The sequence below is a fragment of the Chanodichthys erythropterus genome, chromosome 2 (assembly GCF_024489055.1).
Source record: "Chanodichthys erythropterus isolate Z2021 chromosome 2, ASM2448905v1, whole genome shotgun sequence".
Classification (NCBI taxonomy): domain Eukaryota; kingdom Metazoa; phylum Chordata; class Actinopteri; order Cypriniformes; family Xenocyprididae; genus Chanodichthys; species Chanodichthys erythropterus.
In genome coordinates, this window is record NC_090222.1 from 13,469,155 (window position 1) to 13,491,950 (window position 22,796).

Here is a 22,796-nt window from a genome sequence, read left to right on the forward strand (position 1 = left end):
TTATAGGCTTCTGATCTAATGCTTTACAAATGTAATGGGCCAACAGTGTACCGTATTCGTCGAATGTGCCTATTGTTATTTTTGTCTCGAGTAGATGCCAGCAGCAGAAGATCTCTTTCGATTTCCTCTCCTGTCAAGCATGTGTTGAAATCTGATAGGGTGTCGGTGCGCGCTGCCGGTGGAGCGGCGCAATAAACATAAACATAAACCACTGGAGGGCTGAAGGTGGTAAACTCGGCCAGAATAAAAACGATCGACCTTTGATTACCTAAAATCTCTCGGACACAATCTGGAATGCGAAATATTTAGCCAGGTGTGTTTTTCTGCCCAGAAGTCACATGATGAGACTGAGCCATCACGTGTCAATGTTCAAGTTTCAGGAAAGTTTTCATTTCTTAGGGGAGAAACACCGCCCATCTCCCGCCCCTTCTGCATCATTATTGGCTCTTACTCAGTGTTGTTCTTTGTGATAGGTCCGAACTCACGCCACTCAAGCAACTGACGTTCTAACTACGCCTACTTCTTTAACCTGGTTTAGAGTAATTGATATCGTTTCTAAAGCGAAGGACTTGTAATTTCATCCCCATGAACTCATAGACATTGTGTCCGAGCCACAGTAAAATGTAAAGGTGAGTTGCTAAATTTGCTATTACCAAAATAAACGATCGTTTGGTGGAGAAATATCCTGTTAAAATGCCAAGTGTCAAAGCAGACGCACGCAGAAAGCGTTCAAGGTGTTTGCCGAAGTCACGTAAATATGACTTTCTGTTAAATATATATGAGTTTATGTTTGCACTTTATGTTTATGAAGTAATGTTTATTTGAGTCTGATAGATGTGTTCGTCTTTCTGGGACTTCAAATGTGTGTTATGCATGTGTGTAACTTACATTATGTGTCTGTTTTCATGACAGTTCATGCTACAAAGCCCAATAAACATGATGTTCTTGACAGTTGTTTTTATATTGGCCGTTTAAATGACTTTTTCACTTGCTTATTCGATGTTTACAGTGAACCACACTAAGAGTGACAACAGAAAGCTAAATTAAAAAATATTTAAATACCATATAAAGACCAAGTATTCGATTTTGGTGAGTTACAATTACAAAAGTTATATGGTAGTTATTTTTCAAACATTAGATCTAAAACTGCAGTCAGACTTTGTTGAGCTTTATATTTAAACCATGTTTTGGAGTAGGAGATGGATAATATTTATGTTAACATGTATATAAATGTATTGGAGAAATATATTTTAGACTGTGTAATTGGTTTCACCATTTTCCAGATAAATTAAATAGCCCTCTATTGTGACAAATGAATGAACAAAAATACAAATATTCAATGTAATCTTGCAGTCAATATTGGGTAATAAATTTCATGCATAACAAGTTGCTGTTTAAAATGGGTTACATGTACTAACACACATTCAACACTTCAACTTATCTTTTCCTTTTTTCCCCCAGAATGGACACCGAAACACCTCCAGACACAAACAGCGCCAACTAACCCCTAACCCCTTTGGTCAGTTTAGTTTTGAGAATGAATGTGAGACAGAAAACGAGAAGCATGGAAGGGGAGGAATTAACCGAAAATACCATGCGGCTTAAGACAATAGTTCTGTTTCTTAGGTAGCTATTTATAGGAAATAAGAGATGTTTTAGTAAATATACACGCCGTCACTAACACACTACCGCTATTTTCATGCACACTGAAACCATTTTAAGGTAGTGAAAACAGTGTGATTAAAAAAGGAAGACGTTTGGGTCGTATAGCAAAGTACAACAGCAAGGCTGGGTGTAGATTCAGAGCAGATCAGAGAACAAGGTGCCCAGAAACATGGATTGTGGCGAAAGTGTTCTTTGTGGAAGTGGAGAACTGGAATTGGATCCAGATATCGTGAGTGAGGAGGCGGGGAAACTCTACTCGGAGCTACAGGTAACCAATCAAGAGTGTCCAACTTAAAGGATCAGTCCATTTTCAAATAAAATTTCCCTGATAATTTACTCACCCCCATGTCATCCAAGATGTTCATGTCTTTCTTTCGTCAGTCGAAAAGAAATTAAGGTTGTTGATGAAAACATTCCAGGATTATTCTCCTTATAGTGGACTTCAATGGCCTCCAGACGGGTGAAGGTCAAAATTACAGTTTCAGTGCAGCTTCAAAGATGACGAGGAATAAGGGTCTTATCTAATGAAACGATCAGTCATTTTCGAACTGTATATGCTTTATAAACACAAATGATCGCCATGTGCTTCCGCTTTCCGCATTCTTCAAAACGCTTATGCCATATGTCCTACGCTTTCCCTATTCAACTTATGGAACGAACAATATCTTTCACAGAAATCACTTTTTATGGACTGTTGGGGGGCTGTTGCCATGTTGGGCTGCTCATTTTATGCCGGATTGCTTCACAAACGAGGGTCAATTCAGCTCTGGATTTGCACAAGATTAACATGATGTCACATGCTAGTCGATGAGTTGAATCAACTCCGATGAGTTGAAGCAACTACATAAATGTATCCACTAACCATTCAGAAACGTCCAGTTGCATTCTAAAAGTTGTAGCTTCTTCCTGAGTCTCTCCATCAGTGTCCGACTCTGGTTTGAACAATGTAAGGCTGAACACCATCACTGACAATCATCATTTTGGCTGTGTGAGATTCTCCGGCTTTGTTGTTGTTGAGCTGTTAAAGCTCCGCCCTCTTCAAGAAAGCGGGCTGGGAGCAGCAGCTCATTTGCATTTAAAGGGACACACAAAAAGGCTTGGTTTTGCTCACACCCAAATAGGGGCAAATTTGACAAGCTATAATAAATGATCTGTGGGGTATTTTGAGCTGAAACTTTAGACACATTCTGGGGACACCAGAGACTTATATTTCATCTTGTAAAAGGGGCATTATAGGTCCCCTTTAAAGATTAAGAGGACACATGAAATTGTAAAAAATAATAATGTGTACGGAATAGATTAATCTTTTGTAATATATATATATATATATACTGAAATATTCCATACAAATAATCATGGTGACTTTAAAGCTTTAGAAGCATTTTAATCATTTGCCCCTCACTCAAAAACAGAAGTTCAGAGCAGATGTTTTGCTGACTTTTCATAAGGGAAGTCAACCATAGCAATTTTTTCTTTACAAGCAAAAGTACTGCTCTTCCTGTGAGTGCAACTGGCCACTAAGATAAGAGCTTTAAATGTGATGGGGAGGAAGAACCCACCAAAAACATCACAAGGGAACAAATACAGTTCAAACTGTTTTTTCTTTGCAGTCAGTGGTGGAGACTCATGGAGCTGGAGTGGTGGAGTCTCTGCTGCCCATCCTCGTCTGGGTTCTGGAGGGGCTGGCGAGCTGCAGGGCTCAGCTGAGAGAGAGAGAGGAGGAGGCAGAGAAAGAGAAAGAAGAGAGGGAAGAACTGCTGCAGAGGTATCAGAGCGAGAAAACACTGAGGAGAGAGAGCCAGGAGGTGAGAGACAACCTGTGGGATGAATTGAAGGTCTTTTGTGAATTGTTTTTTTTTTTTTTTTTAATTTATTTTAATTTATTTTCAATGAATTTTATTCCTAAAAATGTTCAAACTTCAAAGGTGAACTCTAGCAGTACTATAGTTTTGGATTTAATATTGACACCCATAGGTGGATTAGTGCTAGGGCAGCTTCAGTGCCACTGTCCTGGAGAATTGTTAGCTAATGGAAGCTACATTCTCCATAAACACTATGAAAGCTGTTCTTTGTGCCACTCAATCCAAAAAGCAGCATGACTTGCTAGTTATGTAAAAAATGTTTAAAAAATGTATTAAAGCCCCCCGTAGTCAATGATTTTATCCGTTAAAACTCATCTTTGAACACCAAAATGGCACATTTAAACATTTTTTTTTCCTGTGTAAATGATTTCTTCATGACTTAAAATAGCTTGAATGTAACTCTACACCCTTTATTTAGTATATGCGGAACATGAACATGCAAATTAGTCCCCATCTCCACTCAATCACACCAGATCCCTGCCTGATCCACTCCCTCAACTTTACTGTAGTAAATGTTGCACAATGGCTGAAATACTGGTTTATTTTAGCCATATATGTTTGAACTACAAACTGATTCAGAAGAAGAAGAAGAGTGAATTATACAGGGTCATCTACAATAGATGTATCAGAATGGTAATGCGTTTTATGTGTCAGTGACATGATACTGTATGATTAGCCTTTTGCTTGACTATATTATCAAACAGCTGCTAATAATGTGTTGCTAATGTACCAACCATGTTCCTGTTCACCATCTCAGTTCGCCTTCTAAAAATCAGCATCCTAAGAAACGCTTTGAACAACTTAGAAAAGGCATATAGTTCATCATAACATCGTAATATAAATCATATACATAATTCGCCTGCTATATTGCTAAATTTACCTGATTTTTAATATCAACAGAAAAATATACAGAGAATATACCAATGGTGTTGACTTATGAATTTGCACATGGTTTGTTTTAAAGCATGTTAAAAACATCAAATAGACACATAAACAACATTAAAAATGTGATTTTGACCACAGGGCGACTTTAATATTTATTTACATCTTATATTGAATTTGTTTAACTGAGTTAAATATTAAATTGAAAATATATTAGTAGTAGTAGTAGTAATTTCTCTCTCTCCCTGCACATTTTGGTCACTCTGTGGTCTCTTTCTTTAAAAAAATAAAGTAGAATTGTCACTGCTGACACCTGTTGGTCAGATATACGTATGCTAAAGCTACTTATGCCATTTTAAAGAGAAATCCTATTTGCAATCAACCATAAATAATCTATCTTAACTGACGTCATCTCATGTGAGTATACATGGTTTTACATATAAGTATTTCTTCATTTTTTTTTATGTATAACTTTTTTTTAATGAGGGAAAATTGCACTTTTAAATTTAAATACCTTTAAAACATTAAACCATTAAACCATTCTGTATACCGTCAGCGCTATTTGGAGTTGGATGACCAGTTTGAGCAAGAGAGGAGAACAATGCGTGCGAGAGAAAAGGAGAGAGAAAAGAGAGAAAGAGAACTGGAGAAGAAAGCCAGAGAACAAGCTGACCAATGTGAGTCTCTCCTAATTAAACCTTGCACTCTTCTGCCCTGCCTCTCTGTCTGTCACAGCCTGTTAAAGGGATAGTTCACACTAAAATTAAAATTATCCCATGATTTACTCACCCTCAAGCCATCCTAGGTGTATATGACTATCTTCTTTCAGACGAACACAATCAGAGATATATTTATAAAAAGTATAGGTTTATAATGATTGTGAATGGTAATTCAAATACTGAAGACAAAAAAAAGTCCAAAAAGCGCTTTTTGGACATACGTCAAATGCATATGGCTGTCGCACCGCAACCTCGTTATTTTAATTTATAAGGTTTTAAATAAGGATACTTGTCTTACACAAACACATCAATTCACTTCAGAAGGCCTTTATTAACCTCCCTGGAGTTGTATGGATTCATTTTGATTTATGGATGGACGCATTAACTTTGTCTTCAAAATTTGGATTACCATTCACAACCATTATAAACCTTAGAGGACTAAGGATATTTTTAAATCTTTGATTGTGTTCGTCTGAAAGAAGATAGTCAAATACACCTAGGATGGCTTGAGGGTGAGTAAATCATGGGGTCATTTTCCTTTTTGGTGAACTATCTCTTTAATACACATTAGCATGATTTATAGAAATGTATATTTTAAATATATGACGATAGTTTTTTCTTTTTAGTGATGGCTTTGGAGGAGCAGAAAACAAATCTTACCAGAGAACTAAACTCAATCAAACACACACATAACAAGGTCCGTCAATACTTAAGTCTGTGTGTCTGTTTTAGTTTTAGCTTGATGGTTCTTTCTTAAAATCATTTTTTAATCCTCTCTTTTAAAATTCAGTTAGTACTGACACATCGAGATCTGCTGGAAAAGAAAAAGGAGTGGGAGAGTGAAGGCTCCAATTTCAGGTAACACACCCTTTTTTGAGAGGTAATGGAACCCCACAATTTGGTTCCTTGTAATGAAAAAAAAGACTATAACTTCCTCTGCTTTTGAGTAGTTGGAAATGATCAATGTGTTGTCATGTCAGCTGAGATTATCTTTGTTTGCAGGAATCATGTGCACAGCAAACATTCAGAAGCTGTTTCTACCCAAGGTCAAACTGAAACTGAAATCATCACTGAAGAGGTGATTTTAGTTGAAATTCAGTGGAATAGACACTCACTCTTCCAGAATATTTCTTTTATAATGCTAGAAGGGCTTGACGTTAACTGTTTTTGCTCACCAGCCACTGTGGTTACTCAGCATTTTCACTGGCCACAATTTTGACATGGATAGATATAGATATTTTTAATATTATCTCATAATTTGGCAGCAGGTATATAAGACCGCTGTCACTTTAAGATCTGACACATGGATCCATTATAATGTTACTCATGCGTTTTCTTTCTCAACTGTTTACGTTCACTTAAAATATAACTGTGTGTTTAGAGCGGCATTTTGACATTATTTTGTGTGTATTTGTCTGTTCATATGCAATAAGCAGTGAAAAGTAACTTAATTTAGTACACTGAAATTTGGTGGGCTAGCGGGTGTTAAAGGGTTAGTTCACCCAAAAATGAAAATTCTATCATCAATTACTCCCCCTCATATCGTTCCACACCCGTAAGACCTTCGTTCATCTTCGGAACACAAATTAAGATATTTTTGATGAAATCCGATGACTCGGTGAGGCCTGCATCGCCAGCAATAACACTCCCTTTTTCAATGCCCAGAAAGCTACTAAAAACATATTTAAATCAGTTCATGTGAGTACAGTGGATCAAGCTTAATGTTATAAAGCGACGAAAATACTTTTTGTGCGCCAAAAATAACAAAATAATGACTTTATTCAACAATATCTAGAGATGGGCAATTTCAAAACACTGCTTCATGAAGCTTTGAAGCTTTACGAATCTTTTGTTTCGAATCAGCGGTTCAGAGCGCCAAAATCACGTGATTTCAGTAAACGAGGCTTCGTTACGTCATAAGTGTTTTCAAACTTCAATAGTTCACATGACTTTGGCAGTTTGATACACGCTCTGAACCACTGATTCGAAACAAATGATTCGTTAAGCTTTGATGAAGCAGTGTTTTGAAATCACCCATCATTAGATATTGTTGAATAAAGTCATTATTTTGTTATTTTTGGCGCACAAAAAATATTCTCGTCACTTTATAATATTAAGCTTGAACCACTGTAGTCACATGAACTGTTTTTAGTAGCTTTCTGGGCATTTAAAAAGGGAGTGTTATTGCTGGCGATGCAGGCCTCACTGAGCCATCGGATTTCATCAAAAATATCTTAATTTGTGTTTTGAAGATGAACGAAGGTCTTATGGGTGTGGAACGACATGAGGGTGAGTAATAAATTACAAAATTTTCATTTTTGGGTGGACTAACCCTTTAATGTCAAGTCCTGATTGCTAGTATAAAACCTCTTTTTTTATCCCTCTCTTTCAGCAGCATGGTCCAAAACCTGGCGGTGGCCCTGATTCCACAGTGTCAGAAATTACTGTAACCAATGACAGCAACACAACCGATGCTGAGGTCAACCATAATAATGATCAATCCTTCATCAGTGACATCATAAGCTCCACCCCTGAGCTGGCCCATTTGAAGGGCTTTGTTGAAACAAGGTACAGTAATTTACAAGGAGACACTGTATTGTACTGTATCTGTACTAGACATGTGCTGATATATGGTAGTACGGTATATCACGATAATGATCGTGCACTGTATTGTTATTGTGGGCACTTCAAAATACAGTAAATAATTGTTTATTACGAATTATTCCGATTATTAGAATGCATTTTAAGAATACTTTTCCATCAACTGGTTAAAACTTACATCACTGCGTGTGTGCTGCGTCAAAGAGGCATGCACACTCTCTGATATAAGCAACCTTAATACGCATGAGCAGTATCGCGGAAAGAGTAAAGGAGACTCCCTGTTGCTGAATAATAATGCACTTTCACTTTCTCATAGCAGAGGGCATTATGGATCAGCAGAAATGCAGCTGTTACCCTGGTAACCCTTTAAACAAAGCAGCTGCACTACTTTCTGTTTCTGAACAGTATTTAAATTATTCAAACAGCCGTTCAGATTAAGTTACACCATACAAGTTATTAAACCTGTTATACTATGAAAACACTTTTTTTTTTTTTTTGCAATCTATTTTAGTATTGTGATAATACTGTATACCGTGATAAAAGCTTCAGCAATTATCCTAACATGAAAATTTGATATCGTCACATGCCTAATCAGTACCAGTTTGATGAATATTTTTTGAATATACAGTATATATAGTTTTTAATATATGTGCTGTATACACACAAAATAAATGCTTTTAACTAAAATTAACAGAAGACTCTTTTCAACATTGATAATAAATTTAAAAAAAAAAAAATGTTTTTTGAGACTCAAATTAGCATATCAGAATGATTTCTGAAGGATCATGTGACACTGAAGACTGAAGTAATGATGTTGAAAAGGAATACATTTTAAAATATATTTCACAATATTACTGTTTTTTGCAATATTTGTTGATCAAATGATTGCAGCCTTGATGAGAATAAGAGATTTCTTTCAAGAACTTTAAAAATCTTACTGAAAATCATACTTTTTAAATGGCACTTTTTTTTTTCTTTTTTTTTTTGGTGAAATCCATAAATGTTTTTTATACTGTAAAGGTCGTTTAAGGCTTGTGTGTCTCAGTCAACTTTCTGTTTTTCTTTCTTTTTTGTCATGCACTTGTCTTTTTGTCTTACCGAAGTCAGGAAGTGAGTGGGTGTTTGTTTCTCTGTTAATGTGTGTAACATCCTGTGGATGTTCTATTATTTGATTTATTTTTAAGTCAAGTCAGAGGATTTTTTGCCATTTGTCTCCTCCTGCATGGCATGGAAAAAATTAATAAATACAGTCTTATGAGTTTGGTTAACATTGATAATATTTGATTGCATTTCTTATATACTCATAATTAATCTATTTCCCATAAACAACTTTGTGTCATCTTTTCTGTTCATCTGTCTCTCTTTGCTCGTTCCAGCTCTCCTGTTTGTTCGAAGACCGAGACCTCTGGACTAAACTCTAGTTTGTTTGATGAGATGAAACAAACCCAGGAGGATAAGAGAGAGGTAGATGAAGACCAGAAGGTGACAGATGGAGAAAAATCACAGGAGGAGGAAGAGATGGACACCGACTCTGATTGCTTGGAGTGGGAGTTGAGGAATACCGACTCTGTGTTTTCAGAGTTATCTGAACTCAGCAGGGAATATGTGGAAAACGTCGACCAAGGGGCCAGCGTCAGAGGTACATGTGTGATCATGTGTTTAATCTGTGTGTGTGTTAGAAGAAATTCACATTTGAAAGAAGGAACAGGTGAAAGCATAAAGTTCCTATCAATTGCAATCGAAAATGTTTGTTATTGTCTGTACAATAATTAAGCAGTTATGCATGTGTGTGGTTAAGTGTTTTTGTGTTTTTGTTTTGTTTACAGATAGCACAGACCAGTTTGAACAGATTCTTTCTCAGTATGAGGAACTAAAACACACTCAGTAAGATTTTTTTTAATACCTAACAATCTTTTTATTGTCAAAATTGTGGTTTGAATGAGGCTCTGAATCTCTGATCTGTCTGTCTATCTACACACGTATATCCATCCATCTATCCATCCATATCCATGCCTTTGCTTCTGTCTCAGTGAAATGGTGGATGCTGCTCGTAAGGCCCTTATATCCCGTGTTGAGGAGCTGACCAGTGAAAGATCTTCCCTGAATATGGAACTTGCTTCTTGCCATGAAACCATCACTCGACTAGAAGGGAAAACCAAGGAGATGGAGGAGGAAACCAAGCGGTAAAGCGAATTATTGATTCTTTATGTAAAACCTGAAATTTATCAGGACTTAATTTAGAATTAGCAGTTTACTGAATACTTAACCAAGCAGTTCTTTAAACTGTATCATTCCCACTGTTATATATATTAAAGTCAAAGTCATATACATAAAATGACACTGCTCAGTATTTTCAGGAACAAAACCTGATAAATATTTAATGTAGGATTGTGATCAGGAAAAAATATGCACTGTTGTTTAAAGGTATAGGGTGGGTAAGATTTTGTTTTTGAAAGAAGATTCTTATGTTAAATAATAGGGGTGTAATGGTACACAAAGGTTACGGTTCGGTACCCCAGTTTTGTGGTCACAGTTCGGTATGATTTTGGTACAATAGGAAAAATGGTCACACTTTAGTGTAGGGTCTAATTCTTACTATTAACTATGACTTTTGCCTCAATAAATCCCTAATTACTGATAATTAATAGTTTGTAAGGTAGTTGTTAAATTTAGGTATGGGGTAGGACAATGGGATGTAGAATATTGTCATGCAGAATAAGGCATTAATATGTGCATTATAAGTACTAATAAACAGCCAATATCCTAGTAATATGCATGCTGAGAAGCAACTAGTTAAAAGTGAGAATTGGACCCTAAATTAAAGTGTTAATGGACAAAGGAACAAATCCATAATGCTAGGTTTCTTTTATTTTACTTTGAATAGACAGTAGTGCAAATTAGTTTACCCTACCGGTAACACTTTACTTGAAGGGGTGTGCATAAGACTGACATGACACCTTCATAATCTTGACATGACACGTGTCATGAATATGAAGGAGGTTTTATGCATGTTTATGACAACTGTCATTAAATGTCATTTGCTCAATTATGTCATTTTTAATGCAAAGATGACATTGTTTGAGATGTCTTTGTTACGACAACTTGACATAAACCAACACATCATAACCTGTCAGTGTCTTTGTCATGACAACTTGACATTAGCAAAACATCCATAACCTGTCATAAACATGACATAGCAGATTAATTATCAAACTTAAAAAACTACTTAGCTTTATGGGTTAACATTACATTACATTATTTTGGTAACACTTCAGTATAGGGAACACATATATAAACGATTAACTATGACTTAATTTACTTAACTCAAACTTAATTTACTGCTTATTATAGTTAATTGTTAGGTTTAGGTATTGGGTAGGATTAAGAATGTAGAATAAGATCATGCAGAATAAGGCATTAATATGTGCTTTATAAGTACTAATAAATAGCCAATATTTTAGCCATATGAATGCTAATAGTAATAAGCAACTAGTTAAAAGACCCTAAAATAAAGTGTTACCATTATTTTATAACAGTGTCATCTTTTTTACAAAATTTGAAATTGTCTATTATCTGACCTTCTGTTGGAGGAAACTTAAAAAAAACAAAAACAAAAAAAAAACATGAAATGAAAAATAGTCATGACACTGTTATAAAATTATTTGTCAGAGTTTTGTCACTTAATGACATTTTAATGACAAGTTCAATTTGTACCACTGTACTTGAGCTCAAGATACATATTCATGACACTATTATAATGGCCTCATGTCAAAACCAACCACATGACAGTTTAATGTAATGTTAACCCATAAAGCTAAATGATGTCAAGTTGTCATGACAAAGACACTGACAGGTTATGATGTGTTGGTTTATGTCAAGTTGTCATAACTCGGACATCTCAAACAATGTCATCTTTGCATTAAAAATGACATAATTGAGCGAATGACATTTAATGACAGTTGTCATAAACATTCATAAAACCTCCTTCATATTCATGACACGTGTCATGTCAAGATTATGAAGGTGTCATGTCAGTCTTATGCACACCCCTTCAAGTAAAGTGTTACCGTTCCACCTAGCGGCATTTACATTTAGTCCCCTAGTTGGTACAGTACAGCCTCCTTTTAGTGTATTAAGCACTAAGCAGTAACAGAATTCACTCTTGCATAGCTCTTTTTTTTTTTTGCAGGGCTCATAAAAATCAAAAGGTATTTGGTCACAATCACCTTCAAAACCAAAAAGCATCTTGTGTTATAAAAGTACAAAATAAATAGAATAATGAAAAATAAAACTTGTTTATTAGGAGTGTTACAATTTGCTCCACTTAAACTATATTTAAACATTCAAAGCTTAACCCTCCTATACTTAATTTTCTTCTCCATTTTGCCTTTCAAAGTATACTCTTTTGTCCATGAGCGCAGAAAGACACATGAGCTTTGTTTTCAAACGCTCAAGTCATTTGCATATGCGCAGTTCTTCTTCTGCTCTTTTTCCTGTTAGCAAACAGCATTATATTACTGCGTGCGCCCCCTTCTGGATTAGAAAATGGATTGCCCATACCGTACACTTACACCCCCATTAACTTACACCCCTACTAAACAAGCCTGCATTTAATTGATCAAAAATATAGTAAGAATCTGTAAATTTTTAAAATATTATTGCAATCTCAAGTAACTGTAATTTATTCCTGTAATTTCAACAGCGTCGCATGATCCGTCAGAACAGAACTGATTTAAAATAGATATCTTTTTAACATTATAAATGTATTAACTGTCACTTTTGATCAATTTAATGCATCCTTGCTGTACAAAAGTATTTGTTTCTTTAAAAAAAAAAACATACTGACCCCAAACTTTTGTAGTGTAGATGATAGGCAACAGTTTGTTTTTTATTTATTTATTAAATGGCTTTTTATTTCACAACAGGTTACGAAAAGAGCTAGAGACAATCCAGTCAGAGGACCCTGATGTAAGTCTGTATGAAAGATTTCAGGTGCAAGGCATATTTACAGATATGTTTGATATCACTATTGTGAAAACTCTACTTCCACTTAATCCTAAAACAATGCCAAATTCCTGCCTCATTCTCTGTTGTTCACTCCAGGCCTCTCTACCTACCTCCCTCCGTCGCTTCTCTCGTTCTGAAATGGCCCGGGTCGTCATGGAGAAAAATCAGTACAAAGAGCGACTGTTTGAACTGCAGGAAACTATGCGGCGCTCTCAGACTCTAAGGTGTGTTATTCGACCTCTCCCAGGATGCATTTCTTCATCTTTTACAGAAACGTTCACCTGTCATTCAGAACTGTAAAGTGGGGAACAAGATCTGTTAACCTTCATCTCAAGTGGTGCATTAAATAATGCAACAAATCATATGGCTTGTCCATATATTTGCTATTTTGAATTAATCCATTAAAAAAAAAACTACCCAGAACTCCTGAGAAATGACATGGCAATGCTCTAAAAATCAGTCGGAGCGCCTTAGCAATCACATATGGCTCTAGCATTGTGGCAGTGACTTCTGCACAGGCAAAGACACATGTTTTACACAGAACATGTAAAACTGTAGTTAAACTAATTTATTTATGTTGTCCTCTAGAGTTGCTAAAGAAGAGCGCCCCCCTGTGGAAGGGAAGGGTGGTGTCTGGAGCAGGTGAGGATACTGTACAGTATATACCTGTAAACCGGTTTTCTCACGGTATTTCCTGCTCTGAGCACATTTTTTTCTTTCTTGCAGGTTTAATCGTTTTCTAGGTTTGACAAAGGGTCAGATAGCACCAGCCACAGCTTTAGCATTAACTATCTCTCCCGCGCCAGCTCCTGCACAAACACCAGTGGGGTCTCCACAGCAACTCTCCACGAGACCGCCCCTAAAAGAGTGAGTCCTCTTTCCTCTTCCTGCTAAGTGATACGTGATAGGGTGGATGTCAGGTCTCTAAGACTATTCATTCATTACACTATTCATATTTTAAGAAGCTTGTTGACCTTGATACATACATCAGGGTGTCTGCAGGAGTCCTCTCTGTGATATAATTTCCTGTTTTATGCATTTTTTGCTACATGTTGGTTACACCGTACAGTATGACTTTGATGGTTGCTTTACATGACTTGACATTTTTCCGATATTAATAATTAGGGAAGCAGTTTTGAAATGCATAATTTTTTGCTGTGATGTCTTAACTTTTTCACCCCAAAAATGAATATTAATTCACAAATTAAAAACATAATCACAGAAGTGATATTTTCAAATCATTGTATGTGTGAATTTAATTTGAATGTACTTTTTAATGAATTGAATATATCTTATTGTGAAATATTAGTACAATTTAAAACAACTGTTTTCTATTTGAATATATTTGAAAATGTAATGTATCACTGTGAAGGCAAAGCTTTGTTTTTGTTTTGTTTTTTGTGCAGGACTTCTCCTTCTCCCAGGTTAAGGAAGAGAGAGTTGTACAGGGAGATCCGTTCTCACGTGTGGGGTACTCTGGGTAAAAAACAGCTCCATGGATGGAGCGTGCCTCTCGCTGTTACAAACATAAAGGTAAACATACATACACATTGTTTCATTCAGTTGGTATCTATAGCAACAGGTGGAATACAGTTGCCCTGTGAGCCGCCCCCACCCCAAAGTGTGACTAGTGAGTTTACTAGTCTACAAATTGAGTATATGTCTACAAATTTCCACACTCTCAATCATACTCCTTAACTAACATCCTCTCAGTGGGTTTATGAATCATTTGATTGTAAAAGTGTGTGTTTATGTGATGCAGGACTCTGAACCTCCTGCTGAACCTAAAGACGTGCCTGTCCTCATCCAGCTGAGACTGCTGGACCAGAGAGATGCTACAGCGAAGGTGAGGGTCACTGATCACTCTATAGACCCCTTAATCGCGTACATCACTGTGATGTCACCGCTCTAGCTGGAGGCAAAACATAAATAGGAACTAATAGCGGGTGCACTAAAAGTTTGAGGTTTTGATTTTAAAATGTCATCTTGTTGTGTTTTTGGCTGCCAGAATAGAAGGAACAGGACTTTTGGTTCAAAACTAAAGTTTTACCAGATCCCGCCAGACATTCCTGCACAAAAATCAAAAAGATAATTGTGGTTGAATGCAGTACGGCGTACAGACTGGACGGAGACGATCATAAATAATACTCGTGTTTGCAGTGCACACTTCATATCAGGTCAAATAATCGATGCATATGTAATGGTTTGTTGGTTTTATCTAGTACAAATCAGCAAGTTTCTGTTTCATAGGTGAAAAGTCGCCAACTTTCAGCGCACTAGCTAGCTTAAATGTTAAACAAACATACAGCGATAGATGTGTGTGCCATCCTTTGAATGGTCTCTTAAAATAATCCACATTGCTAGCCATAATCATAGTTAGCCCAGTGTTAGGTTACATTAGACAATAAGCCTTGACAAAATTCCCCGAACCACCCGAAAGTAATTCATATGTTGTCTAGGAAATCCAAACTTAAGTTAATTTACAAAAATAGCTGTCACGGTCCTGCAGATACATATTCGGACAGTTCTGAACCTTCTTCTGCATCCATGTTTAATAAATCCCTCCTAAAACATGCTAGCTTATGCTTGTCAACATTGAGTCCAGCGTCTCTTTTTGCCTCCAGCTAAGCCCCGCCCACCAGGAAACGTTGCAATGTTTACAAACTTTTAAGGGGTCTATTATTCACATAATATTATTGAATTTATTATTATTTTGAATTGATGTTTATTTTTATATTTTCATTTTAAATTTAAAAATTTTGTTTTTTTTATTAGTTTTTACATATGTATTTCTATTTAGCTATTAATTCAGTTTTAGTCTTTAGTCAGTTTTTGTTTTACTTGTTTTAGTACTTCAACTTTAACTTATTTTAGTTAGTTGCCAAAGTATCATTTCTAATTTGAATGTGTTTTTTAATAGTTTTTTTTTTTTATCTAAAATTATGGTAGTGGCCAAAAGTGATGTCCAACCTAGAAAAACTGACCCTTATTCAAATATTATTAAATATAAAGATTTTGTAAGCATAATGCATAGTTGTGCTTGGAGTCGTTTTATTTGTGATACAGTGATGAAACATGCCAAATTGTGCAGATTCAATTTTTGACAGGGCTGTCATACAAAGAAAATATGAACGTGCAAAAACAAGAGAGAACTAATGAAAAATTAATGATGTAGTCATTGTATGCTTTTTCCTGTGAGCTTTTTGTTTTTCTATGCATTTTTTTTTTTTTTTTGCATAGTACAATAAAACCTATAGCTGTAGTTTTTTGTCAAATAATTTTGTCAGATATCAACCAAATTTAGAGTTTTGTTCCTTCATATTTAAAATATATATAAAAAAATTCCCTTATATTTTGATGGTTTAATCAAACTTATCAATAAAATCAAATATCCCCTCTGGACCTCACTTTTGGTCACTACTGTACCGTATATTTTATTATATTTTAGCTTTATTTCAATTACTGAAAATTATTTTTTAATAGTTTTAATTTTAGTTAACATAACATAGTTAACATATAAAAACAATTCTGTTTTTTCACTTCTTTTCTCTGTGTTCCAATAAGCTATTTGTGTCTCAAGTTAAACACATTAATTTTGCTTCTAACGTCACCATAATCTACGTTTTAGAAGTTTTCCACATTTCTCAGCTGTGTGTCTGATTTTAGCCCGTTGAGAGTAAGGGTCAGGGATTTACAGAATGTTGATTTATAAATTTATATTTTTTTTTACAGCTCACATGTGCTGTTGCAGTTCCTCCAGAGATATCAGGAGAGCAGACGGTATGTTCAGCAAACCATCACAATCTTTTACAGCTGATTGACATGTACAGGGTTTCCACGCCTTCATTTACATGATTGTTCTAGTCATTTGTAATTATGTGAATAAGGTTTTTAAAAATGATTTATTACACATAACACTCACAAAGAGCAATTTTTTTGCTGATTACATATTTTAGAGTCAAGAATAAAACTTGCATAAAAGTTGGACTGGAAATCCCAGTTTTAAAATTCCCTAAATTTCAGTTTTTGTATGAACTTTGGGAACCTTGTATTACAGAGTAGGTTCTTGGCTTGTACAAAATTGCATTTAACCACCACTTTCATGTAATTACCATGTTGCATCGTGTCATTGTTGTAAACATTTCACACCCCGCCTCCCATCCTCAGTGTTCGGTGTGGGCCGTCACTGGACCCGTTTCCAGCAGTGATGTCACAGTGATTGACCCGGCTCGCTCCAATACCATTCTGGACCAGTTCAGCCTTCCACCCTCATCCCCTGCATTATGCATCTGTGCTGTGCCCCCTACTGGTCAGTCGGAACACTGCAGCTTTGTTTTATTTTACAGTGGTATACACACCTGAGAGTTCTGGGTGTAGGGGTGCAAGACATTTGAGTATTAGTACTTACTGTAAGTATTGTCTTGAGGTGCTTTACTTTCTCTTATGCTAACCAAGGCAGCAATTATTTAATCAAAAATACAGTAAAAACCATAATATTGTGAAATATTATTACAAGTAAAAATTACTTTTTCCTATTTTAAAATATTACTTATTCCTGTGATGTCAAAGCTGAATTTTCAGCATCATTACTCCAGTCTTAAGTGTCACATGACCCTTCAGAAATCAGTCTTAACATGCTGATTTTGTACTTAAGAAGCTCCGAAGCTTCCTGAAGCAGTGTTTTGAAATCGGCCATCACTAAATAAGTCATTATTTGGGTTTTTTTGGCAAACCAAAAATATTCTTGTCGCTTTATAATATTAATATTGAACCACTGTACTCACATGAACTGATTTAAATATGTTTTTAGGACATTTATGGATCTTGAGAGAGGAAATGTCATTGCTCCCTATGCAGGCCTCATCTCCTCAACCTCTTGATTTCATCAGTCTATACTTAAGAACAGTTATTTGTATATTATTTATTTATTTCAAGTATATTTTTAGCAAGATGATTCTTTGACTTTTTTTCACACTTTACATACATTTTTTTCTACATTTTTTACACCCCTGTCTGAAGTTAATTGCTTAATATTTTCTTTATAACATTTAGGTGCGTTATTAACCTTTCATGGCATGTCACTTAATATTCTATATTCATATCAGCTGCTCTTGCTGTTGGATATTCTCAGTATTACTGAGTATTGGCGAGTTGTACTGAGCAATGATGTCTTAACTCTTATGTTAGGAGACACTGCAGGAACTGTGTGGATTGGAACACAGGATGGAGGGTGAGGGCATCTCTTTCTGATTTATTTGATCTTATTTCAGTATATAGTTTTTTGTTGTTGTTGTTTTTTTTTTTTAAATCCGTACTACATTAAGTATTTAAGTTTCATACATAGCTCATTCTGTAGAAATAAATAATACCTCAAATTGTCCAGCACATCTAACATTTTCTTAAAGCTACACAATGCAACTTGAATCAATATACTTTCACAGCATCACATTTGCCGTGCATTGACTATGTTCACAAAACAATGTATATGTTGGTAACAATGCCAATCTCTAAACCACTTACTACTACTTTGGTCTGTTTGCCTATAAATAGCCTAGGCAATTTATAATAGCTTCCACCATTCTGTGATATGAACACAGTCGTTATGTCTTAATGTCAGCGTTGCCAGTCTTTTGATCAGGTTCCCCTGTTAACCGTGATCACAGCGGCGTGCGTCAAGCCATCACACTCATCTGGGCAGAATAGCAGAGCTGAAGCACAAGTCACATAATGATCAAAACAATGTTCTTCCGCAAATAATTTGTAGTTTTATGCTTCAACCGCTAGAGGCCAAAAAGTATGGAAGCTTGTTTCCACCATGGAATAAGCAAATAAAAAAGGTATAATTGTGACTTTTAATCTCACAATTCTGACTTTTATTTTCTTGCAATTGCTAGTTTATATCTCATATTCAGATTTTTTTTTTCTTTTTTTTTTTTTTTGGAAGTGCGAGTTTCTATTTCACAATTCTGTGGGGGAAAAAAGTCTGAAATGCATGATATAAACTTGCAGATAAAAAGTCAAATTCTGAGGAAAAATACTTTTTTTTACTGAATTTATAACTCGCAATATAAACTCGCACTTCTGAGGAAAAAGGTCAGAATTATGAGCTAACTTTTTTTTCTAACTGTTTTTTGTATCTTGCAATTCCAAGTTTATATCCTGCAAATCTGACTTTTTTTCTCAGAATTGTGAGATATAAACGCGAAATTGAGGGGAAAAAATCAGACATGTATGAAAGCTTGTTTCCAGCATGGAATTTAAAAAATTAAAAGATAATTGTGACTTTTTATCTCATAATTCGGACTCTTTTTTTTTTTCTTTTCTTTTTTTTTCTCACAATTGCGAATTTACACGTGATACAGAGTTGCAGTTGTGAGTTATAAACTCGCAATTCTAATTTTATTTCTCATAATTTCTAGTTTATATTTCACAATTTTTGACTTCTTTTCTCAGAATTGTTAGATATAAACTCACAGTTGCATGTTATAAAGTCTGAAAGTCTGATGATATAAACTTGCAATTCTGAGAAAAAGTCAGAACTGTGAGATAAAAAAATCGCAATTACCTTTTTCATTTTGTATTCCATGGCGGAAACGAGCTTCCATAAAAAGTTACATATAGTACCTTTTTTTTTTTAAAAAAAGTAAAAATCTAGTTGTCACCAGCTGTTGTTTTAGGCAATGTAGCATTAAGATAAGTTTCATCATCTCATGTTGTTCCTCTTGCAGAGTGCTGATTCATTCATCCTCCAGCTCCAGACGCCGATGTCTGCAGTCTGTCAGTCTTTCTGAGGGGGTGCACTCTCTGACGTCAGTGTCTTTACAATCACTGCCATTTTTTGTTATCTTTGATGTAAATGAAATGCCAGAGGGTCCTGATTGAATTTCTTGTGAATATATAAAGGTATTCTCAGGGCGAGGTGATCGCTGGCTTGGCCAATGGGACGCTTGCATTCTTCACCCACAATTCAGGTGTGTTTGAGGTTTCTCTGTTTGGGTGTGTTATTTAGATATGAATGGTACTTATGGCTTGTAATGATCATATTCGTAGGCATCTGGAATCTCCAGTCTCAAGAGGAGCTTTCCCTCGGCACACCACCTTTGCAGCCCATTCGCTGTTGCCTAGCAAAGGAGGGCTGTCTTTGGGTGGGATACTGGAATAAAGTTTACATGATCAGTGTGAAAAATCGGAAAGTGGAGGTTGGTTTCGGATGGAAATGGAGTTGTTCATTGTTCATCATTGTTCATTCTGACTCTTTCACTGATCTATCTGTCCATTTAGAAATCGTTCACAGTGTCTGAGCGAAGTGAGCAGCAGGTGCGTTTTCTGTGCGCAGCAGGAAGTGGAGTCTGGGCCTCCTGCCGATTGGATCCCATTCTTAGGCTTTTTGATTGGACAACTGGCCGCCCGCTACAGGAAGTAGATTTATCATCTATAGTGAATAAAGCTTTAGGTATTTGAATTGAATTCATTCATTGATATGGATATTTCATGAAATCTTACATGCATGAGTGCCAGTTTTTTAGATATACTGTACACTACTGTTAATAATTTGAGGTCAAGAAATTAATAATTTTATTAAGCAAGGATGCATTAAATTGAAAAAAGTGACAGTAAAAAGATTTTGTTTCAAATAAATGCTGTCTTTTTTTTTTTTCCTTCAAACTTTGTATTTATTAAGTGTTATTTTTTTGTTTGTTTGTTTACCCCTCTCCATTTGACAGGTTCTGCGTTCCTGTCTCTCTCTCCTCTTCAGATCACAGCCTTGTCTGTGGTCAGTGGGCGGCTATGGGTGGGCACAGGAAGTGGTGCAATCTTCTCAGCTCGCCTGTCACTCAGTAAGTGTTTTTCCCACTAAAATAAACTCTTCTTGAGTGGCTTTGAATTATGAAACTTCAACATTCGTTGAATTTCGATTGTTTTTTTCTTTTGGTAGGTTCAGAGTCCTGCTCCATACCATATTGCTCTCTTGCTTCAGCTCAGCTCTGTTACCATGGCCACCGACAAGCAGTTAAATTCATTATTTCTGCTCCAGGTTCGAACCTTGTTTACTTTCAGTAAGAGTTGATGGAAGACCAGTATTAACACCAGTATTGGGAGTAATTGTTACAACAGAGTGCAACAGTCGGGTTCTGGAAGTAAAAACTCCATTCATTATCTCCATAGGGAAATTGATTTTGAACGATATCTTATAAACATTAAAGACAGACTTACTGTGAGGGATGAATTTGTGAATCCATGGTATTTGCTCCTGTTGAAGCCATCAGCCAGCTTAATTTCAGCGTATTTATAAAATAATCGTGGAATTCCTGGTGAAAAACTACATTACCCATGATGCTATACAGAAAATTACACCAATCAGTCAAAAAAAGCAACAAGCGCCAAAAGATCTTGTTAGCTCCGCCCACTACCATGAAGCACTGTGAATGTAATCGAGTTGGTCTCTCTACACTCTCAAAATACTTAAATGTTTGTATATATACATATGCATATTTTGTATTAAACTTAGAAAAATAATCAACATTTGTAAATGAGTAGTTTTTCCTCATGGGACTGAACTTATTTCCCTCTTTTGTCTGATTTTCGAATACTTTTTTTCTCCTTCAAATCAAAATTTATTGTGTTGTGACTCTTTAAATAAGACTTTTTTAAGTTCCTATGGTAAAAATGAATGGAAAAAATACTTCTGGATCCAGCGCCGTTGAAAAAAGGGGGTGGGCACTGTTGCACTCTATTGTATATTTTTAACCACTTTGTTTCTTTCTGGACTTACAATCAATGCAGGCTGCCGTACCTCTTCCAGTTCAGCAGATGGCGCTGCTACTACCTCTCAGCTCATTCTCAGTGGAGGGGAAGGATATATCAACTTCCGAATTGGTGAGACTTTTCTCTTGGCAAATTATATCACAACCTTAAGAATTTTTTTATTCAAATTATAAATTCATAAATTATTATTATTATTTTTTTTAAGAATTTTATTCTTCCATTGAGCATGTTTTATGAAGGATATAATTAAATATTTTTTCCTCTTTAGGAGATGATGGAAGTGATGGGGCCAGTGAGAGTGTTCTACAGAGATCAGAGCGAAGTCACATGATTATTTGGCAGAGCCCCACCCTCTCCGTCCCAAGCCCCGCCCTCTGAAAGCACTTCAGCTGTTGACTCAAACTGCCTTTGAGCGCTATCAGGACATGATCGAGCGCACTACATACTACAGTGCATTACTGTTCTTCTGTCCCCTTCTATAGACGCTCCCAAAGGGCATTAAAGGGCCTGAAGTCAAAGTACAGCAGTAACATAAAGAAATGTAATTTTGGACATACAACACTCATTCTGCACTTTTATTTTACTTGTTTTGGGGTGAACTGACCGCTCAACTGGCTTCTCTTCAGTGTGCCTTATTTTGTGTTTTCTGTATTTGGCCAGTGTTTTATTTTATTTTTTGGTTAATGAATCAATCATCCTAAATACTGGAACAAACAGGTTGTGACTGTTATGCTCGTCCAGGAATTACTACTATATTTTTTATTTCTTTTATTTCAAATCACTGGGAGTGATGTATTTGAACCGATAAGCTGCTGGTCAGGACAAGCAGTACTTTGCAAAATACTTTTTGAAAAATGCATTAGATCAGCTGGAAAACTTGCATGAAAAAACATCACAATGACAAGAAACTGACCAGGATTGACACTACGTACATTTTGACTGTCCTTGATTTTTTTTTTTTTTTTTAACAATGCAGGTTTCGTGTTGAGGATGAGGTTTTATTTTTAATTTCATTATTATTTGGTTGTTGGTTTCTAAGTTATTTGTTGTGAAATGAATGGAGGTGTCTGTATGGCAATTCTTGCAGTATTTTTGAATGAGCAAACATGTGGCTCTGCCTATTTAATGAGTGAGAGAGAAAGAGATTACATGTTTTGTTAACTGGAAGAAGTGTTTCATATAGTAATATGGAACTTTGTAAATACATTTTCACTATTGTTATAAATTGAGTTGAGTTTTGGTCTGAAAAGTGTTTCTGTATTGGCAAAATAAAGCACCAAAGCTGCATGTATGA

The 22,796-nt window shown here is 35.7% G+C and overlaps 1 protein-coding gene across 6 annotated transcripts; it reads left to right on the top strand.

Moving 5' to 3' along the window:
• Positions 1-460: 460 nt before the first annotated feature.
• On the top strand, positions 461-22,790 carry si:dkey-17m8.1 (C-Jun-amino-terminal kinase-interacting protein 4). Of its 6 annotated transcripts, XM_067401540.1 has the most exons (29): positions 462-629; positions 1,010-1,089; positions 1,462-1,933; positions 3,276-3,470; positions 4,966-5,086; positions 5,755-5,825; positions 5,919-5,986; positions 6,131-6,206; positions 7,521-7,696; positions 9,106-9,368; positions 9,556-9,613; positions 9,760-9,912; positions 12,655-12,721; positions 12,833-12,960; positions 13,325-13,378; positions 13,463-13,603; positions 14,143-14,269; positions 14,499-14,582; positions 16,469-16,516; positions 16,904-17,045; positions 17,924-17,966; positions 19,465-19,545; positions 19,640-19,707; positions 19,787-19,935; positions 20,018-20,189; positions 20,461-20,574; positions 20,673-20,771; positions 21,521-21,613; positions 21,771-22,790. In XM_067401540.1, the coding sequence occupies exons 3-29, from the start codon at positions 1,835-1,837 to the stop codon at positions 21,878-21,880; spliced, it is 3,000 nt and encodes a 999-aa protein (XP_067257641.1). In that variant the 5' UTR covers positions 462-629; positions 1,010-1,089; positions 1,462-1,834; the 3' UTR covers positions 21,881-22,790. The 6 variants fall into 6 exon arrangements, with proteins under 6 accessions (XP_067257660.1, XP_067257641.1, XP_067257633.1 ...); XM_067401559.1 differs by lacking the exon at positions 1,010-1,089 and having other exon boundaries at positions 461-629; positions 7,524-7,696; XM_067401532.1 differs by lacking the exon at positions 1,010-1,089.
• The last annotated feature ends 6 nt before the right edge of the window (positions 22,791-22,796 follow it).

Bases quoted from the DNA above. Each gene is read 5' to 3' on its own strand.
- si:dkey-17m8.1 (XM_067401540.1), top strand. From the start codon at position 1,835: ATGGATTGTGGCGAAAGTGTTCTTTGTGGAAGTGGAGAACTGGAATTG. The intron at 3,471-4,965 runs GTGAGAGACAAC...GTATACCGTCAG, and splicing joins TGAGGAGAGAGAGCCAGGAG to CGCTATTTGGAGTTGGATGA. The intron at 14,583-16,468 runs GTGAGGGTCACT...TTTTTTTTACAG, and splicing joins AGAGAGATGCTACAGCGAAG to CTCACATGTGCTGTTGCAGT.